This window comes from Pinus tabuliformis, chromosome 8, assembly GCF_031772625.1.
Source record: "Pinus tabuliformis cultivar Carrire ecotype Pingquan chromosome 8, CPIR1, whole genome shotgun sequence".
Lineage (NCBI taxonomy): Eukaryota > Viridiplantae > Streptophyta > Pinopsida > Pinales > Pinaceae > Pinus > Pinus tabuliformis.
This window is the reverse complement of record NC_142294.1, coordinates 1,486,375,506-1,486,390,910: the sequence shown is the minus strand read 5'-3', so window position 1 is coordinate 1,486,390,910 and position 15,405 is coordinate 1,486,375,506. Positions and strand designations below refer to the sequence as shown.

Here is a 15,405-nt window from a genome sequence, read left to right as displayed (position 1 = left end):
CCATTGCCCGATGCCCATAATGTTCCATTAATTCTCAACAACCAAATCTTGAAAACATATAACACACTAGCCATAGCCCTATCATAGCCCTGTAGTTTGGACTCCGTAGGTACAGAGCAATCCAATTGAATCACCCATGATTAGATTTTTGTAAACTCAACCTTAGTTATAATAAATAATTTTGGGGATTAATAAATTCAGGTAAGATAGATTTTTACGGTTTAAATTTTTAATTAAAGTCAAAAAAACGAGACCCTCATATATTTTAGACGTCAAATTTGACATGCAAAAATTTTCACCAACCATAAAATACACGCTGAAACTTAAAACCAGGCCTGCCAACGGCACCCTCTTAATTGCTAGACGTGCTGGCTGAATCGCGTCATGGAATTCACCATACCGAGGCGGCTAATATTTCCGTGATCTTCATCCACGGCTGGAGCTAACCAGCCATATATTGGGTATTTAATGCCCTCAGAACAGCACGCCACTTAGCCCGATAACACGGGAGCGGGTAAATATTATTTAATGCCGAATTTGCCCGCTCCCATGTTATTGCGTTAAGTCTCGTGCTGCTCTGAGGACATTAAATACCCAATATATGATTGGTTAGCTCTTTCCTTCATCCACGGCTATTTAACCTCACTTGTCTTTTTGGGCTATGTCAGTCGTAAAAACACTGACGTGTATTGTCTAGTTTAAAGCTTAACCAGGTCACAGAGTAAATGGTAATAAACTATTTAAAATCCCCGTATTCTAAGGTTCAGGAAGGTTTTCTGCATATTTTTGGTTTGACACATTAGCCCAATTCCAATATCAGAAAAATCTAAAATATATAATAATTAAACTACAGCGTTTAAAATCTTTGCTTTGACACACCGCCAAATTCTAATATAAAAAAAGTCAAAATACATAATAAATAAATTATAGCTTTAGAATTCCTGTAAATGTCTTTTTCCAGGTAAATCAGAGATTTAAATCTGTTTTTTAACACATGCGTATATAGTTTTTTAAGTTTCATAAGGTTATTTAATATATTATTATTATTGTTATTGTTATTGTTATCCAATTTTAAGGTCACAATCAAGTTAGACATTATATTGGTGAATGAGCTTTTTTTGTTTGTGGGACAAGAAATCGATTTTTGCCCAGTGATTTGACTGCTAAATCTACAAAGACATATATAGTCTACCGGCTCAACTTGTGGCCTCTTAAGAGGAAACACATGCTCTTAACCAAAAAACTTTATATATAAATGATAAAGTTTTAATTTAAATTTGAAACATTCTTTATTTTTTAATAGTAATATTTTTTGGTTGATTTTGTTCAAAATTTGGTAGAGTAAGTTTGAGTTTTGTGATGTATACATTTTAAGTGTCTCAAAAATTTTTAAGAACACTAAATCTATTAATATATTTAAAAACACATTTTAAATAACAAAAATACACAATCTCACATAACTTTTTATAAAAAAAATAAATTAACTACTTTATTTTGTAAAATAATGATTTTTTGTATAGTTTATATTTTTATTAATTTTTAAATTTAAATTTCTGTATAGTTTATATTTTTATTAATTTTTAAATTTAAATTTTATACAATTTCAAGTTAATATGAAAAGTTTTATTTATGCTCACGAGGCTTTGGATTGATGGCTTTATTTACAAAATTATGTTTTGTATTAAATTTTAAATAAAACAATTAAAGTTAAAATTTCAAACAAATAATGTGTATGAAATTTTAAATAAAACTTTTAAAAATAAAAATGGTTTGAATAATTTAAAATTGTAAATATTATTTAGGAAATTAATTAATCATAACTAATTTAATAAATTAAATGTTTTTTTATATAAAATTATAATTATAGTAAGTTAATTATAAGATTTTCCTACATATAAGAATTTTTATAGTTTTTAGTTGAAGTCTTTATAATGCAATAAGTAAAGTTAAAATACTAAAAAGAATAAATAGATAATAATATTGATATTAAGATTAAGATTATAATATTTATAATAAAATTATAGTATAACCATTACAAAATTGTTTAGCTGAGAGACAAACGTTTCCTGAAAAGTTAAAGTCTAGCATATCAACCTATTGATATTATTTTCAACCAAATTTTATCTAAATTGTGTAACATGTTCCTAATATATTTTAAACACTATGTCACTTTGAATCAATCAAATATTGGTTTTCTTTATTATTTTTAAATTTTATTAATAAATGGGACTATTAGTAAAATTTTTATATAATTTTAACTATAAAAAAAGGCGTAGTCTAAGGAGGATTTAGAGAAAATCTGGTAAGAATTTTTGTAAATTCAAATTATAATTGTTAAACTTCAAAATTTTAGGTGACTTAAACGTTTTTGATGGTGCTGAATCCATTTCCACCATCAAAAACATGATTCAAACACTCACTCTACAAGACTTTTTGAAATTTTTTATTTAGATTTGACCACTTTTGACCAACCCAGCAATTCCCCCCAGCAATTCCCCCCTGGTTAGACGAATTCTTAAAAAAAAAACCTACCAATGTTTTGAGTTGGGCTCTTATTACAATGTTCTGTCGGAAGTATTATCACAAGTACTCGACCAAGAACACTATATCAAAGCATGCAAATAGTCTTCGTCCAATGACACCATCTCAATGTATGCAAATCTACCGACAGCACTATAACACAAAATAAGCACTGCCCAAGGGCGAGTTGATATGTATGAGATACTCATTGAAAGTTGAAACTACCGAAAAGTCATCATGTGTGGTCATAACTCCAACCGATCCAAAAGTGTTCCGAGTCCAGCCATAAATAGATGAAATTAGGGGTTGCCTGTCATCTTTCACTCCCCTTTGGTCAATGAAATTGCGTCTTGGCTAATATGATGATATGTGGGGAGGACTCTCCGCCTTCGACCTTTAAATGGAATCCCAAATGCTATGGAGACCATTAGAGTCTACAGCTAGCTAACAGGATTTTGTGGGCTATGGGTAATTTAACAGTGACATCAGCAATTTCATTCTATTATGTGCAAAATTAAGAGTGTATAATTTTGTTCCATTTAGGCTCTACAGTATCTTTTTCTGATTTGCATTTTTGTCTGAGCTTTGGAAAAAACTAACTATTAAAATGGTTACAAATAAACCATAAATATAATCAAGTTTTTAATTTCTATCTAAAACTGAGGAAAATTATTAAAATGCTTATAAACCAACAATAAATATGATATGCAAGGTGTCTGATTCTTGTCACATTTTATGTACTTTTTATATTGTCTCAATATAACTCTATGAAAATTTTTCTCTCTGGAAAAAATAATCTACCAATTCAGGACCAGATTCGCATGGCTTGTCTATCCAAAGTTAATTATTTTAGCAATGAGAGGAAAACGTACCTGTATAGCCTATTCACAATTAATTATTTTAGAAAAGGAAAAAGAAACCTACCTGTTCATTTAGAATACAGGAAAAATGTCGAACTGAGTGATTACTTTCCTTTTCTTCCGCCATATTTTTATACACATCAGTAACCACTCCAATTTGTCCTGTCAAAATAATGAACATCAAAAATCTATCCGATCAATGGAGGAATCGTAAGTATTGCATCAAACCCAATTAAAAGGAAAACAGTTAATTAAATAGATCTGGCAGATCCACGGTGAAAAGAAAGAGTAAGGTAAAACATACATACTGTAGATTTTGATCGCCACTTCGAACCCTCACTGTGCGTCCTGCATCGTTCGAACTCTGAGGACAAAAATGGATATGAAACTATATACAAAACATCCCAAAGCAGATATGGATATGGATATGGATATGGATTCGATTACATCCTTCTCTCAGATGAGGAAACAAATAATTAAACATTCCACAACAGATGCATCTGTTATTTGGGCATGTTCGATTTTGATGGGCGCTTCTGGATCTAATTGCTTGTAAGATGCCCAAATGCGTCTCTTATTTGGGCTTAACACTGAGGCCATACATCTCATATCGAACCAAATAAAAAAGCTCGTCCCAATGGTATCCTTCCTTTTTTAATCCGAGACAAGTACATCAATCCAACAGTGATTTATGCTCATCCCAGTTCGTAATGTTTTGCTTGCGAGATGCACAGATGCCGGTGAGTTCGAACCCAAGCAAACCCTGCCAAAGAGCTTGTCTCCTTCTTTTAGCTCGTACCCTAATGACATTATGTTTTCCGCCAAAGGAAGGTGTCAATCAATGATAAATTTTAATTTTTATCTATTTAAATTCAATGATGTAATTTCAGAAAAAGTGAGTTTGGAAAAATGTATGAACATAAAATGTATCGAGATCTATATAATTCAATTTAATAATAAACCTAAATTAAAACTATAATTTAATTTAATAAAAAAATTAACTCAATATTTTCTTAAATATTAAATTGAAGTGATATTATCTAAATCAAATTAAATTTTAAATTATATAAAGTTTCGATACTATCTTAATTAATATACTTAATTTGTTAATAAATTATCTTATATTATAAAATAATTTTGACTTTTTTAATAATTAAGTTGTTAAAAAATTATTTTATGTAAATTTTGAATTTAAAAAACAATTTACCAACTTTAAATATATTTTGTTTAGTTTAGAATTTTTACGTATGAACCGTTGAATATATAATTTGTTTAGGTTATAATTTTTACATCTGAAATGTTGAATATTTTAAAAGAAATGTGAAATAAGTATTTTGTTTATATGATGAAAAATATCTATAAAGGATTATAATTAAAAATATAATAAAAAAACAAAAAAATTAAAAAAAATAATACAAAATTAAGAAAAAAAGTTATAAACATTAAATTTATAATCATAAAAAATAATAATTACAAATGAAAAGAATTATAATTATATAGTTATGTAAATAATATAATTAAATATAAAAATAAAATATTTTTTTTATATAAAGATTGTACTTATTATCTTATATTATTATAAAAATAACAATTTTATGGCATAAAATAAAATTATAATTAAAAATTATTATAATTATTTAAAGATTAAAGAGAATAATAGAATTAATATTTAGATTATAATTATAATAATAACAATAGAACTATTAATGTAATCATTATAAACTTAATTTAGATAAGTAGTATAGTATAATTGTTATATAATTAATTTAAATATAAATATGTTGTATTAGGAGTTTAGCACCATTAATCCAATTGAGATTGTTATTATTTATTGTAATTTTATTTTTCTTTTTAAATAATAGTATATTTGGCCAAAACTTTAGTATCTTTAATGTAGATATTAAAGAACCTAACTCTATTATAATTGATATGTGCAACATATTTCATAACCTTTATATTTATTAAACAAGGGAGCCACTGCCGTGGCGGTAGTCCCTGCCGGGGTCTGCCACAACAACAATACAAACGCTCGAGAATAAGCAAGTATACGCTGATGGAGCTAGATTGCTAAAGGCCTCTTGAACATGAAAATCATTTCGCAGAGTTTATAAAAACACAACTCTATGTAGTTGTTTGCAAGGGATGACGAACACTCGGATATTTATATCTCGGATGGATATAAAAAGGGGTTTAAGACTGTCAAGGAGGCCATGACTGCTTAGGTACAGAAGGTGTACTTCGCGTTAGCCTAGGCTGCTTTGTATCCAATTTTATACTAGGAATTATTTGGCTTGTGAACACCTTAGATTCTAGATTCTAGTTTCTAGTAATGACTCTTGATTAAGTTCAACTGGCTTTATGTCTATAACATCTGAAGTATGGCATCAGTATTGAGGGCATAGTTTTCGTGCAGAACTAGCTGCACATGGGGTTATAAACCAAATGCTTATGGGGGATTCGAACTTTCAAGAAATCGCCTGTACCAACCGTATAATGAATGAGAATCCAAAATCGTTGCAGACAATAATGAGTTCTGGGTAATGGGGATGTTACATATACCTGCGGTCCTTTTAATCTTGCAAGGCATCTAAGAATTCCAGCATTTCGGCTTGTCACTTGAATGGGCTTCTACCAGTTCATGTTTCTTGAAATACTTGCAGAACAAAAATGTTTTTATTCGCAAACAAACATAGTTTACAAATATGAGCGAGGACAAGGTTTTCACTGATACTTTTTCTTGCAACCGATCAGGATAAAATACTGAAGACGGAGCATACCTCGGTACGAACAACCCTATGGAAGCAGCTACAACAGTCCACTGCGTCAGCATCCAGCTTAGCTCCTGGTAGCTGCCTTCTGCGAAGAATTGATAGCCCATATACAATGGATACCCCATATACATTCCAATCATTTGTAAATTGTCCTAGAGCAATATGGATTTTGGCTCTTTCCTTGTCAGTCCCATGGCTTTAGCTTCATCACACCTAAGGCTCCCATATTCTTTAAGAGCACCATTAATGGATTCTACCATTTTATGTCAACAATGTGAGTAAATAACATTGAATAAGCATATGTCTCGAGCTTTAAATAAGTTTCTACTTTATAAATAAGCATATGTCTCATAAATAAGCATACTTTGAACCTCAAAAATAAATAAGCATAAAGCATATATCTATAGCTTTAAATAGAAAGCAAACTACAAAACACAAATTTGTTGTTGAACAAAATCAGTGTACCTTTTAGCACGATTGAATCAAATTTAATTTTAACAATAATTTTTTTAAACAGAATTCTTAAATAACTAATTATGTAGTGAATTTTGAAAGAACAATTTTCATGACGAAATTAATCTTAAAATTCACAAAATACTTTGAACTATCATATAGGAAAATTACATTTGATGCCTGCCCATGGTCAATCGCAATGAGGTTTTGCTCTGCTCAGCCTCCGCGATCGTGGAAGCTTAAGAGTGCCTGTGTTAGGTTGATTGACATACAGAAACAAGAAGAAACCAACTGCTTATGGAGAGTTCAAATGATGTTTTCTCTCGAAAGTCCCCCAGATCTCTGCAACTTCCTCAGCTGTGAGAATTAAAGAATTCAAATTTCTTATCCTCGACGGCGTTGACACGGTTGAAAATGAAGGGGTTGATTTCGGAGTCGAAGAAACCGACTTAATCTTGAACTCGGAGGAAGCTTCGGAGGATGATGCATTCTCCGAACCATGTGAGGGGCGGCCACTACCATTTCTTGAATTATTGTTCATAAAGGTGAGCAGATTTTCTTCATCGTATTCTGCATTTTCCAACAAATAAAGTATGTCGGCCGGAGACAAGGTTATGCGCTGGTGCTGCTCCTCTGAACTTGTCTCACTGCTCCGAGAAAGAATTGAAGGCTCTGGAAGAATCCCCTGGGAATCAAACAGTCAGTAAACAAGGAGAACGTTAAGATTACACTAAATCTTGGGAATTATATCCCCAGAAATTTTTTTCTTTTCTTTCATGAGTTCTCTTTTTCAAAGAAAAGTAAAATTGCAAAGAATTTTCAAGCAGCCAGCACAAATAAAAATTTAGTACAATTTTGCGAGGGAAATTGGGGGTATTTCCCGAATTTTCAAATATTTTAAAGGAATTTGGATGATCAAGGAATTCTAATCTGCCCTAGTACCTATGATCTTCAAGAAATTTTGAAATAAAATATCTTCGGCAACAAAGAAGATTATTGAGAGAAATGTGAAATGAAGGAACAGATAGCTTTAATAAATTAGAGTACGTCATTCTCTGCAACACAGCAAATCTCTTACCTATTTGATTTACTGAACTGAGAAATTTCTTTGAGTATTATTTCAACAAAAACATAGGCTGCAGAGTTCAACTATGCTAAAGGAAACTGTAAGCAACTATGTTAGACTTTCCTAGAATTTTCTGTTGACGAAAAACATAGGCTGCAGAGTTCAACTATGCTAAGGAAAACTGTAAGCAACTATTGTAGACTTTCCTAAAAATTTTCGTTGACAAAAAGGCATGGCGAACTGGAGAAATTCATAGCAGAAAAAACACCGATTGGAAGCATACCTAGTTCAGATGCTGCGGATGAATTAGATTTGAAATTCAGGTCACTGAAGAAATTGTGCTGCAGATGATTCACATTTTGCTTTATTTCCGAACTTGCTTTTCCATTTTGGAAATTATTTGCTCTTTTGCTGTTCTGAAACTCTTTCTTGCCTAAAGTTATGACAGGCATCAAGTTCGAACGGCTCGAACTTTCTCCTCCAGTTTTCAAATACCTTGCACTGCTCTGGTTTGAATATGCAAATGTCTTAGTCTTCTCATCACCGTTTTCAATATTAGAAACAGTTTTGGTTGAATCTTCTGTATTTGAAAACGAAGTTAAAGTTAAACCACCTTCTTCTGAAGAATGATAACGGTGCAGTCTTCTTGATGATAACTTGCTTCCAGCCTCTGTTGCTCCCATTATAGTCCCTGCCGGGGTCTGCCACAACAACAATACAAACGCTCGAGAATAAGCAAGTATACGCTGATGGAGCTAGATTGCTAAAGGCCTCTTGAACATGAAAATCATTTCGCAGAGTTTATAAAAACACAACTCTATGTAGTTGTTTGCAAGGGATGACGAACACTCGGATATTTATATCTCGGATGGATATAAAAAGGGGTTTAAGCTAAGAGCTGCCAAATTACAATGTGACTCGGTATTTTGAAGCAAAACCTTCCACTCGCACCAAAGGCTTTATTCCATAAGAAGCTCCACAAGTAGTATTCATCACCAAACAAGCGATTTCACTGACTTATGTGTTGCCTCATCGCGTTGCCTCATCATGTCTATGACATATTGGTTCGCTTTCTTCGTCACGGGTTGTTGACCAGCAGATAGCTACTTGGCAATAATTCTAGAGAGTGAGGGCAGGTAAGCTACTTTGCCTCCACTCCCGCTTAGGCGGGTCACCTAGCTACAACGCATGTAACATATAAGAAGGCTAAGACTTTTCACTTGCACTGTTAGGTGGCTTTGGTTACCAGGACCACACAGTTCTGTTGTGAATGATTTATATGCATTTCTGGGCCTGGCTTTCCAGTGATCATTAAGGTAGTGGAATAATTTGTACGGTACATTCAGGCACGCAACAATTGCTTCACAGATTTTGCAATTTATATTCATTTACTATATCTGAGCATGCTATGTAAATGAGTCTATTAAGCTTTATTATTAGCAGGACCGGCTGAGCCGCAAGTCCATGGGTTTTCTATAATGAAATATATACACAAAGTATATATATTCCCATTATCGCGATGGGCCAATATGAACAGACAACTTACTCCTGCATTTGCCTGAACACATGTCGAGCACTTTGTCTTCCAACGACAAAACAAAGGATTTGTTTATCTCTGAAAAAAGGAGCTCTAAATGCATGAGTGATCAACTATTCCACTTTCATGTGGCAACTAAATGTCTATATTCTTCTCAAATGCAATAACATGAATAACATGCCTGATACATTATTCCTGAACTGGGCTTTTTCTTCATTTGTGATAACAGTGAAATAGAGTTACCAATGTATTTGGTGGTGAAATCCATCTCTTTGTCGATACTCACCTCTCGACGCTCTTCAGTTTTCACTGCCAGTGACCAAATTCAATTTCTCCATTAGTAAAGTATTTTTCTTATACTCCCTATAGAATTACTTTACCTATGTCTGTTTATTCTCAATATGATTATTTAGTGAGATTAATCGGGCATATTAAAAATGTAGTTCTTTCTACTTATACAGAAATGGTTTTGCAAGGAGCATTGCCATCGCGAGGGAGTCGGTGCCATTCATTCTGTGAAAAATGGTATTTCACTCATTTTGTTTTATCAGTTTATCCAAAATGACTACATAACCGTGGCTTTGGAAAGAAAACCAATAGATGGTATGGCTAATTAAAAGCTTTAAACCCAGCGATTATATACTCTGGGTCTACTCAATTGGCAGGAAATCAACTTAGGAAAAAATAAATAATACAGAGCATGATTGTTAATTTACTAGACCTTCATTGAATAATTGAAAACTTTTGCCTTTAGGCCCATAAAGTATAAAAATATAACATGCAGAAATACAGAACCCACCTTGTTTCTGAAAACTAAAAAACATAAAAATAAATAAAGAAATATCGTTGAGGCTAGAGAACATGCCTCTCAATTACCCCTCAGTAAATAGAATGTGACAATGGCCATCAACTGTTTGGCTTCTTTGTGGTCTGCTATTTATTCTTTACAAATAATAAATTAGTAAACACAGAGAACAAACCCTCTAATATTATGAGCAGACAATTATGATGCTAAGTAGGAATTGTCGTTATGCATGCGTCAATTTAATCATAAAACAAATAGTTTGGTTTTAAAACTAAGCGGGAAAATCCTCTCAAGTGATAAGGCCAAATTCCATAAGAACGTCGACAAACTTATTGCAGAGCCAAGAAAAGAACTATTGAGTACATACAGAAAATGATATAGAGAAGGCAATGTTGTCAAAAACTCCTTTTAAAAACATGTCGAAACAATAGTGAACGTTGTATTAAAAAAAATCAAAGGAGCTGCCATATACATATAAACTTTACAGTCAATATAGAAGTAAAATGGTCGAAAAACCTCTTGGATAATAAGTATACATGTCAACTGTCTAGATATTCAATTATACACTGAGAATAACAGAGGTTTTGCATAACTGAGTGTAAAGAAACCCCTTCGAGACGCAAGCCAATACTATCAATCGACTTGAAGCGTCATAGGTCCTGACATAAAACAACAATAAGATATCATGGAAATTTGCAAGTCTGAACAACCCTCGAATAAGTTATTAAACTCTAAATTGCTGGGACTACTGAAAACAGGTCGAAAGTAGCACCTGGAGGAAACAAGCACTTTGTATAAGCATGAGAGGCCCTCGAGAAGATTAGAAAACTCGCCCAAGAACCAGTCAGGAAATTTACCTGCAGAAAAATATTCACCACACTGGTGGAATCAATTAGTTTGTTCTAGGCATGCAACTAAAAAAAACATTTGCTAGAGTTAATTTTGTAAACAAAAAGCCCCGCTTACTTATGTCGGACCTCCCGTCGCCGTGTTGGTCTGCATGTAGCAAAGGGTGTCAGTGTACTGCAGTCACCCTCAACACAACCACCGAAGACTTTAACTGAAAAGAAGGTAGTGTGTCCGCTCATGGAGAGGCAAAGACCATACCTGGAATTAACAACAGAACTTGAGGGAGTTTGACTGTAAGATTCCCCAGAAAGCCTGTGCGGTTGATGGACCTGCAGTCACTGCCTTCAATTCCATTAAATGTCCAAGCAATAAACATGGAAGAACTGAAGGGTTGAACAAATTTCGGAATAGGAAAACTCACCGTGGTGTAGCGACTAAATGGCAACCTCTAGTGTTGAACTCACAGTGAAGGAAAGTGTTTGAATACAAAACCTTAACGCAAGTTGCAGAGCTAACCTTCCATGTCGGCAATTGCACAATGATGCCGAGAGTAGCATCAGGAGGGTAGTTTCTCTAACCACCCTCTCTTGTGAGTCACTGATTTCAGCACGACGCATAGGATCCCTTGATCGGGCATCATACTACTTACAAGGAGCTTGACAGTTGTACGCACGAAGAGTATAAAAATATAACATGCAGAAATACAGAACCCACCTTGTTTCTGAAAACTAAAAAACATAAAAATAAATAAAGAAATATCGTTGAGGCTAGAGAACATGCCTCTCAATTACCCCTCAGTAAATAGAATGTGACAATGGCCATCAACTGTTTGGCTTCTTTGTGGTCTGCTATTTATTCTTTACAAATAATAAATTAGTGATTTTGCAGCAGGTGCAACATTTTAGACATAACAACTTCCCCTTATAAGCTGATTTAAGATCTTACCCAATTAGTTGAAAGCTTTGGTTGCAGGTAACTATGCGTGGAGTACGCGTTCAGTGAAAATAGAAAAAGAAACGCGGGTTTAGTGAAAATAGAAAAGGAAACCACGTGTTCATCAAACTCTGAAAATATAACCACGCGTTTAGTGAAAAATAGAAAAAGAAACCACGCGTTTAGTGAAAAATAGAAAAAGAAACCACGTGTTTATTTAGTGATCTACCATACTATAGAGCAATTAAGCGCTCTGACCGAGTCAAGGCCAGATCACTGATAGTATGCGTGCATTCATCTTTCGAATGGAAAAGCCATAATCCGCATACCCTATTTGGTTGAATCATAAGGTCACACCCTGCCCGTAGCAATAAGGTTACACCCTTGCCGCATAAGGTCACACCCGCCTGATCAGCTGCAAGAATTGCTCTGTCCAGTCCACGTTCGAGTTTCCAGCTAGTGACAAATTTCTGTGAAAATCCTTGATAATTTTGGCCTTTTCGACCTCCAAATTTGCAGATAATTTCTCTTCGGAGCCAAAGTTCGTCGTGGCAAGAAATCTTGCAGATTTTCCTTGCTCAAACGAGTCCGATACGAAACTTTTATCGTTCGAGTAAATGGAAGAAGAATTTGAATTCACGAAAGAATTCAAATCCGCTACAGCCTCGAGAATAGAACAAGCTTTAGACACTGAAGCCGGAATAGTGAAAGCTGTCATTTCCGTAGAATTCAGGGAGGGATTCGCAGCCTCAAAGAGTGTCTGGCTGTCTAGCACAAATTGTTCCCCCGACCTCCTTTGAGACCGCGACCGCGGAAACTGCGTTGAGATCCCTTCAGACTTCACATTAACATCTCCACTACTTTGATCACTCTGCTTCTCAACGTGCTCCTCAACGGTGACCCGTATGTCTTCGCTTTCTCTGCTCTTGGTTTCCATTTCATTCGACGACTTCCTTCTGTGGTTTCTGGATTTCACTGCCTCTGCCTCTGAAATTTCATCAGAAGCAAAAGCTTTCTTCAAAGTCGGCGCCGCTCTGTAGAAAAGCAACTGATCGCGTATTTTATTGTTGCAATTTCCGCTGATGTCCTTCAAAGCCGATCTCTTCTCCTTCTTCACTGTCTCAATTCCATCCGAGATCTGCAAGGGAAGAATACATAATACCAGACATTCAGCTCCAAATATTTCCTGTTCCCTGTTTTTCCCTTCAAACTGTTTATTTTCCTTTAAAAAACACACGAATCCCCCTTATTTTCTACAAAAAGATGAAGCATTCTAACGAAATAAGAGGATTCTTAGTGTCAATATGCGTAAAAACGGGATCATTTTGCACCTGTGCAGGGGAAATCTTCTTCTCGGTACTCTGCGATTTTGAACTCTCAGCTTGCAAAGGCTCATTTCTGGTCTCCACGTCGCCGGGTTCGTTAGGCGTTTCATCGTTCAGAGGCCTCCGAAACGGCGACTGCTCAGCTTTTCTGGAGGAGCTTCGGCTCAAGGTCTGTGGCAAACCGGGTTCGCTTGAAATCCGCGGTGCGGGGGATCGATGTTGAACTACTCTCCCAAGCTGCTGGTAGCTGCCTTCTGCGGAGAATTGATAGCCCGAGCGAGAGACATCTGGCACTGGCTGCATGCAAGGCGCTCATGCAGGGCACGGAGAAGAACATGCAGGAAAGGAAAATAGGCACCCTGAACATAAAACTTACGGTAAAATATTTTGTCCCCGCTGAAATAACATCGGGGCACGTGAAGCGTGTAATAAGACCTTCAATTCGCAACTTTGGTTATAAATTTCTTACACCGAAATTTGCAGAGATAAACTTTGGTTAAACTTTGATAGTGCACAAATTTTTTTGGTCAAAGGACCGGTTAATGTATAGTCAACGCCCTATCAAACACTATAGTCCCTGCATTGCCGGAGGGAGGGACTAATAACTGTAATTAATATTAACTTTTTCAAAACAACATACAACACACAATTATTTTAAATCAATCAAATATTTAAATTTTTCTTATTTTTTATATAAACGATTTTATCCATTTAAATTTTTTTTTATACACAGCTACAAAAAAAATTCAAATACTCTACCATGTGTTTTGAAAATCATTATGAAAAGTCTTCAACCAGTAACATTTAAAGGCACGCAATAAGTACTTCCCGTGATCGGACATTGTGTAATCGTGGTTGCCTTAACTTGGCACGAAGTGTTTTGCTCACCCTAACTTAACGTTAAGTGACTCTGACAGGTTGAAGTCGTCGAGTCCCATTATGTAATCATGCTTGCTCTAACTTGGACACTAAGTGTTTTACTCACCCTAACTCCACTACAGTAATTAGGGCTAGTTGGCCATACTTCTTTGGAGAATGGAACTGCGTGGTTACTTCTAGAGCCTATGCCTATACACTATATAATGATATGTGGCTAAGTCTCTACTGCTGGGATCTCTTAAATGGAATCTTGTAATGTCCTGGAAATCATTAGCAGTCTAAAACTAAGCTACCTGGGCTAGATTTACAACCTAACGTATAATTCAATGAAGGGTTTACAATCCAGTTAAAAGTTGGGATAACAGATCACATGATATCACATTGGTCTCGGTGGTAATCGATTTGTATGGTTTACTTTTTTGTTATGTTTCTACTCGTACGAGTTACCCATATTGTGATGAGGTCTTGATGTACTGGAGTCCTTTTAGCGTGTTCTCAGACTCATTTGGATCTTAGACTATTTAATTGAAGTTGGAGCTAAAATGAAGTGGGTATGGATCGATCTTCCTTAGATGTAATAATTTAGTTATTAGGTTTTTGTGTGATTTTTTTTTTGGGGAAGTATATAAGGATGTAAATATTTAGTTATTAGATTTTTGTGTGTCTTAGGAATTAGCAATCTCATTTGATTGTGTGATAATTAATAATTTTGTTTAGATTCAAATACACTATTATATAATTTTTTAATTTATATTTTTGTGATTTGTAATTTCTTTCTAAATCCTGAAAAACTATTAAAACGGTTATAAACAAACAATAAATATAATCTAATTTACTAATTCATAATCAATATAAACAATAAACTTCTTAATCTACTTAATGTGATTCATATTATGTATATTAGCTAAATTATTAAATAATAATATATATAATATAATATAGTAATTTGATTCCAGATCGGGACCTTCAAAGCCGGAATCTTTTTCTTTTGAAGACTATAGCGCCGGGAAAGAGCTGCAATCCTTCATCTGTCCCTCTCCCCCGGTCCCTCTCGAAGAAAATGCAATTCCCTCCCCCCTCCCGATACCCAAACCAAAAAATTTCAAGGTGGGGACACAGACCATTGTTATCTCTTCATCTTCGCCTACTCCTGAAAAAAGCCTCCTCCCCTCCGTCAAGGGTAAAGAACCTATGGTCTCTGCTACGCCTCAAAATTCTCCATCCTCATCTCCTGCAAACTTATATGATAGCGATATTGATTTTCTCCTGAGCAAGAAATCCCTTGAATTGGAGCCCTTAACCATTCACAAGCCTCCGAATCCGTCTCCTCCTTTTATAAGTCCAAATTCCGCTAAAAATATTACTGTCAGGAAGAAGAAAAATGGAGGAAGTAGACATTTCCGCGGA

The 15,405-nt window shown here is 34.5% G+C and overlaps 2 protein-coding genes across 2 annotated transcripts; both read right to left on the bottom strand.

Moving 5' to 3' along the window:
- Positions 1-6,693: 6,693 nt before the first annotated feature.
- On the bottom strand, positions 6,694-8,353 carry LOC149241442 (uncharacterized). The gene is made up of 2 exons (XM_089370545.1): positions 7,954-8,353; positions 6,694-7,289 (listed from the first exon to the last, which is right to left on the bottom strand). The coding sequence occupies exons 1-2, from the start codon at positions 8,351-8,353 to the stop codon at positions 7,249-7,251; spliced, it is 441 nt and encodes a 146-aa protein (XP_089226671.1). The 3' UTR covers positions 6,694-7,248.
- Positions 8,354-12,191: 3,838 nt separating this feature from the next.
- On the bottom strand, positions 12,192-13,431 carry LOC149241441 (uncharacterized). The gene is made up of 2 exons (XM_089370544.1): positions 13,126-13,431; positions 12,192-12,932 (listed from the first exon to the last, which is right to left on the bottom strand). The coding sequence occupies exons 1-2, from the start codon at positions 13,420-13,422 to the stop codon at positions 12,192-12,194; spliced, it is 1,038 nt and encodes a 345-aa protein (XP_089226670.1). The 5' UTR covers positions 13,423-13,431.
- Between the last annotated feature and the right edge of the window lie 1,974 nt (positions 13,432-15,405).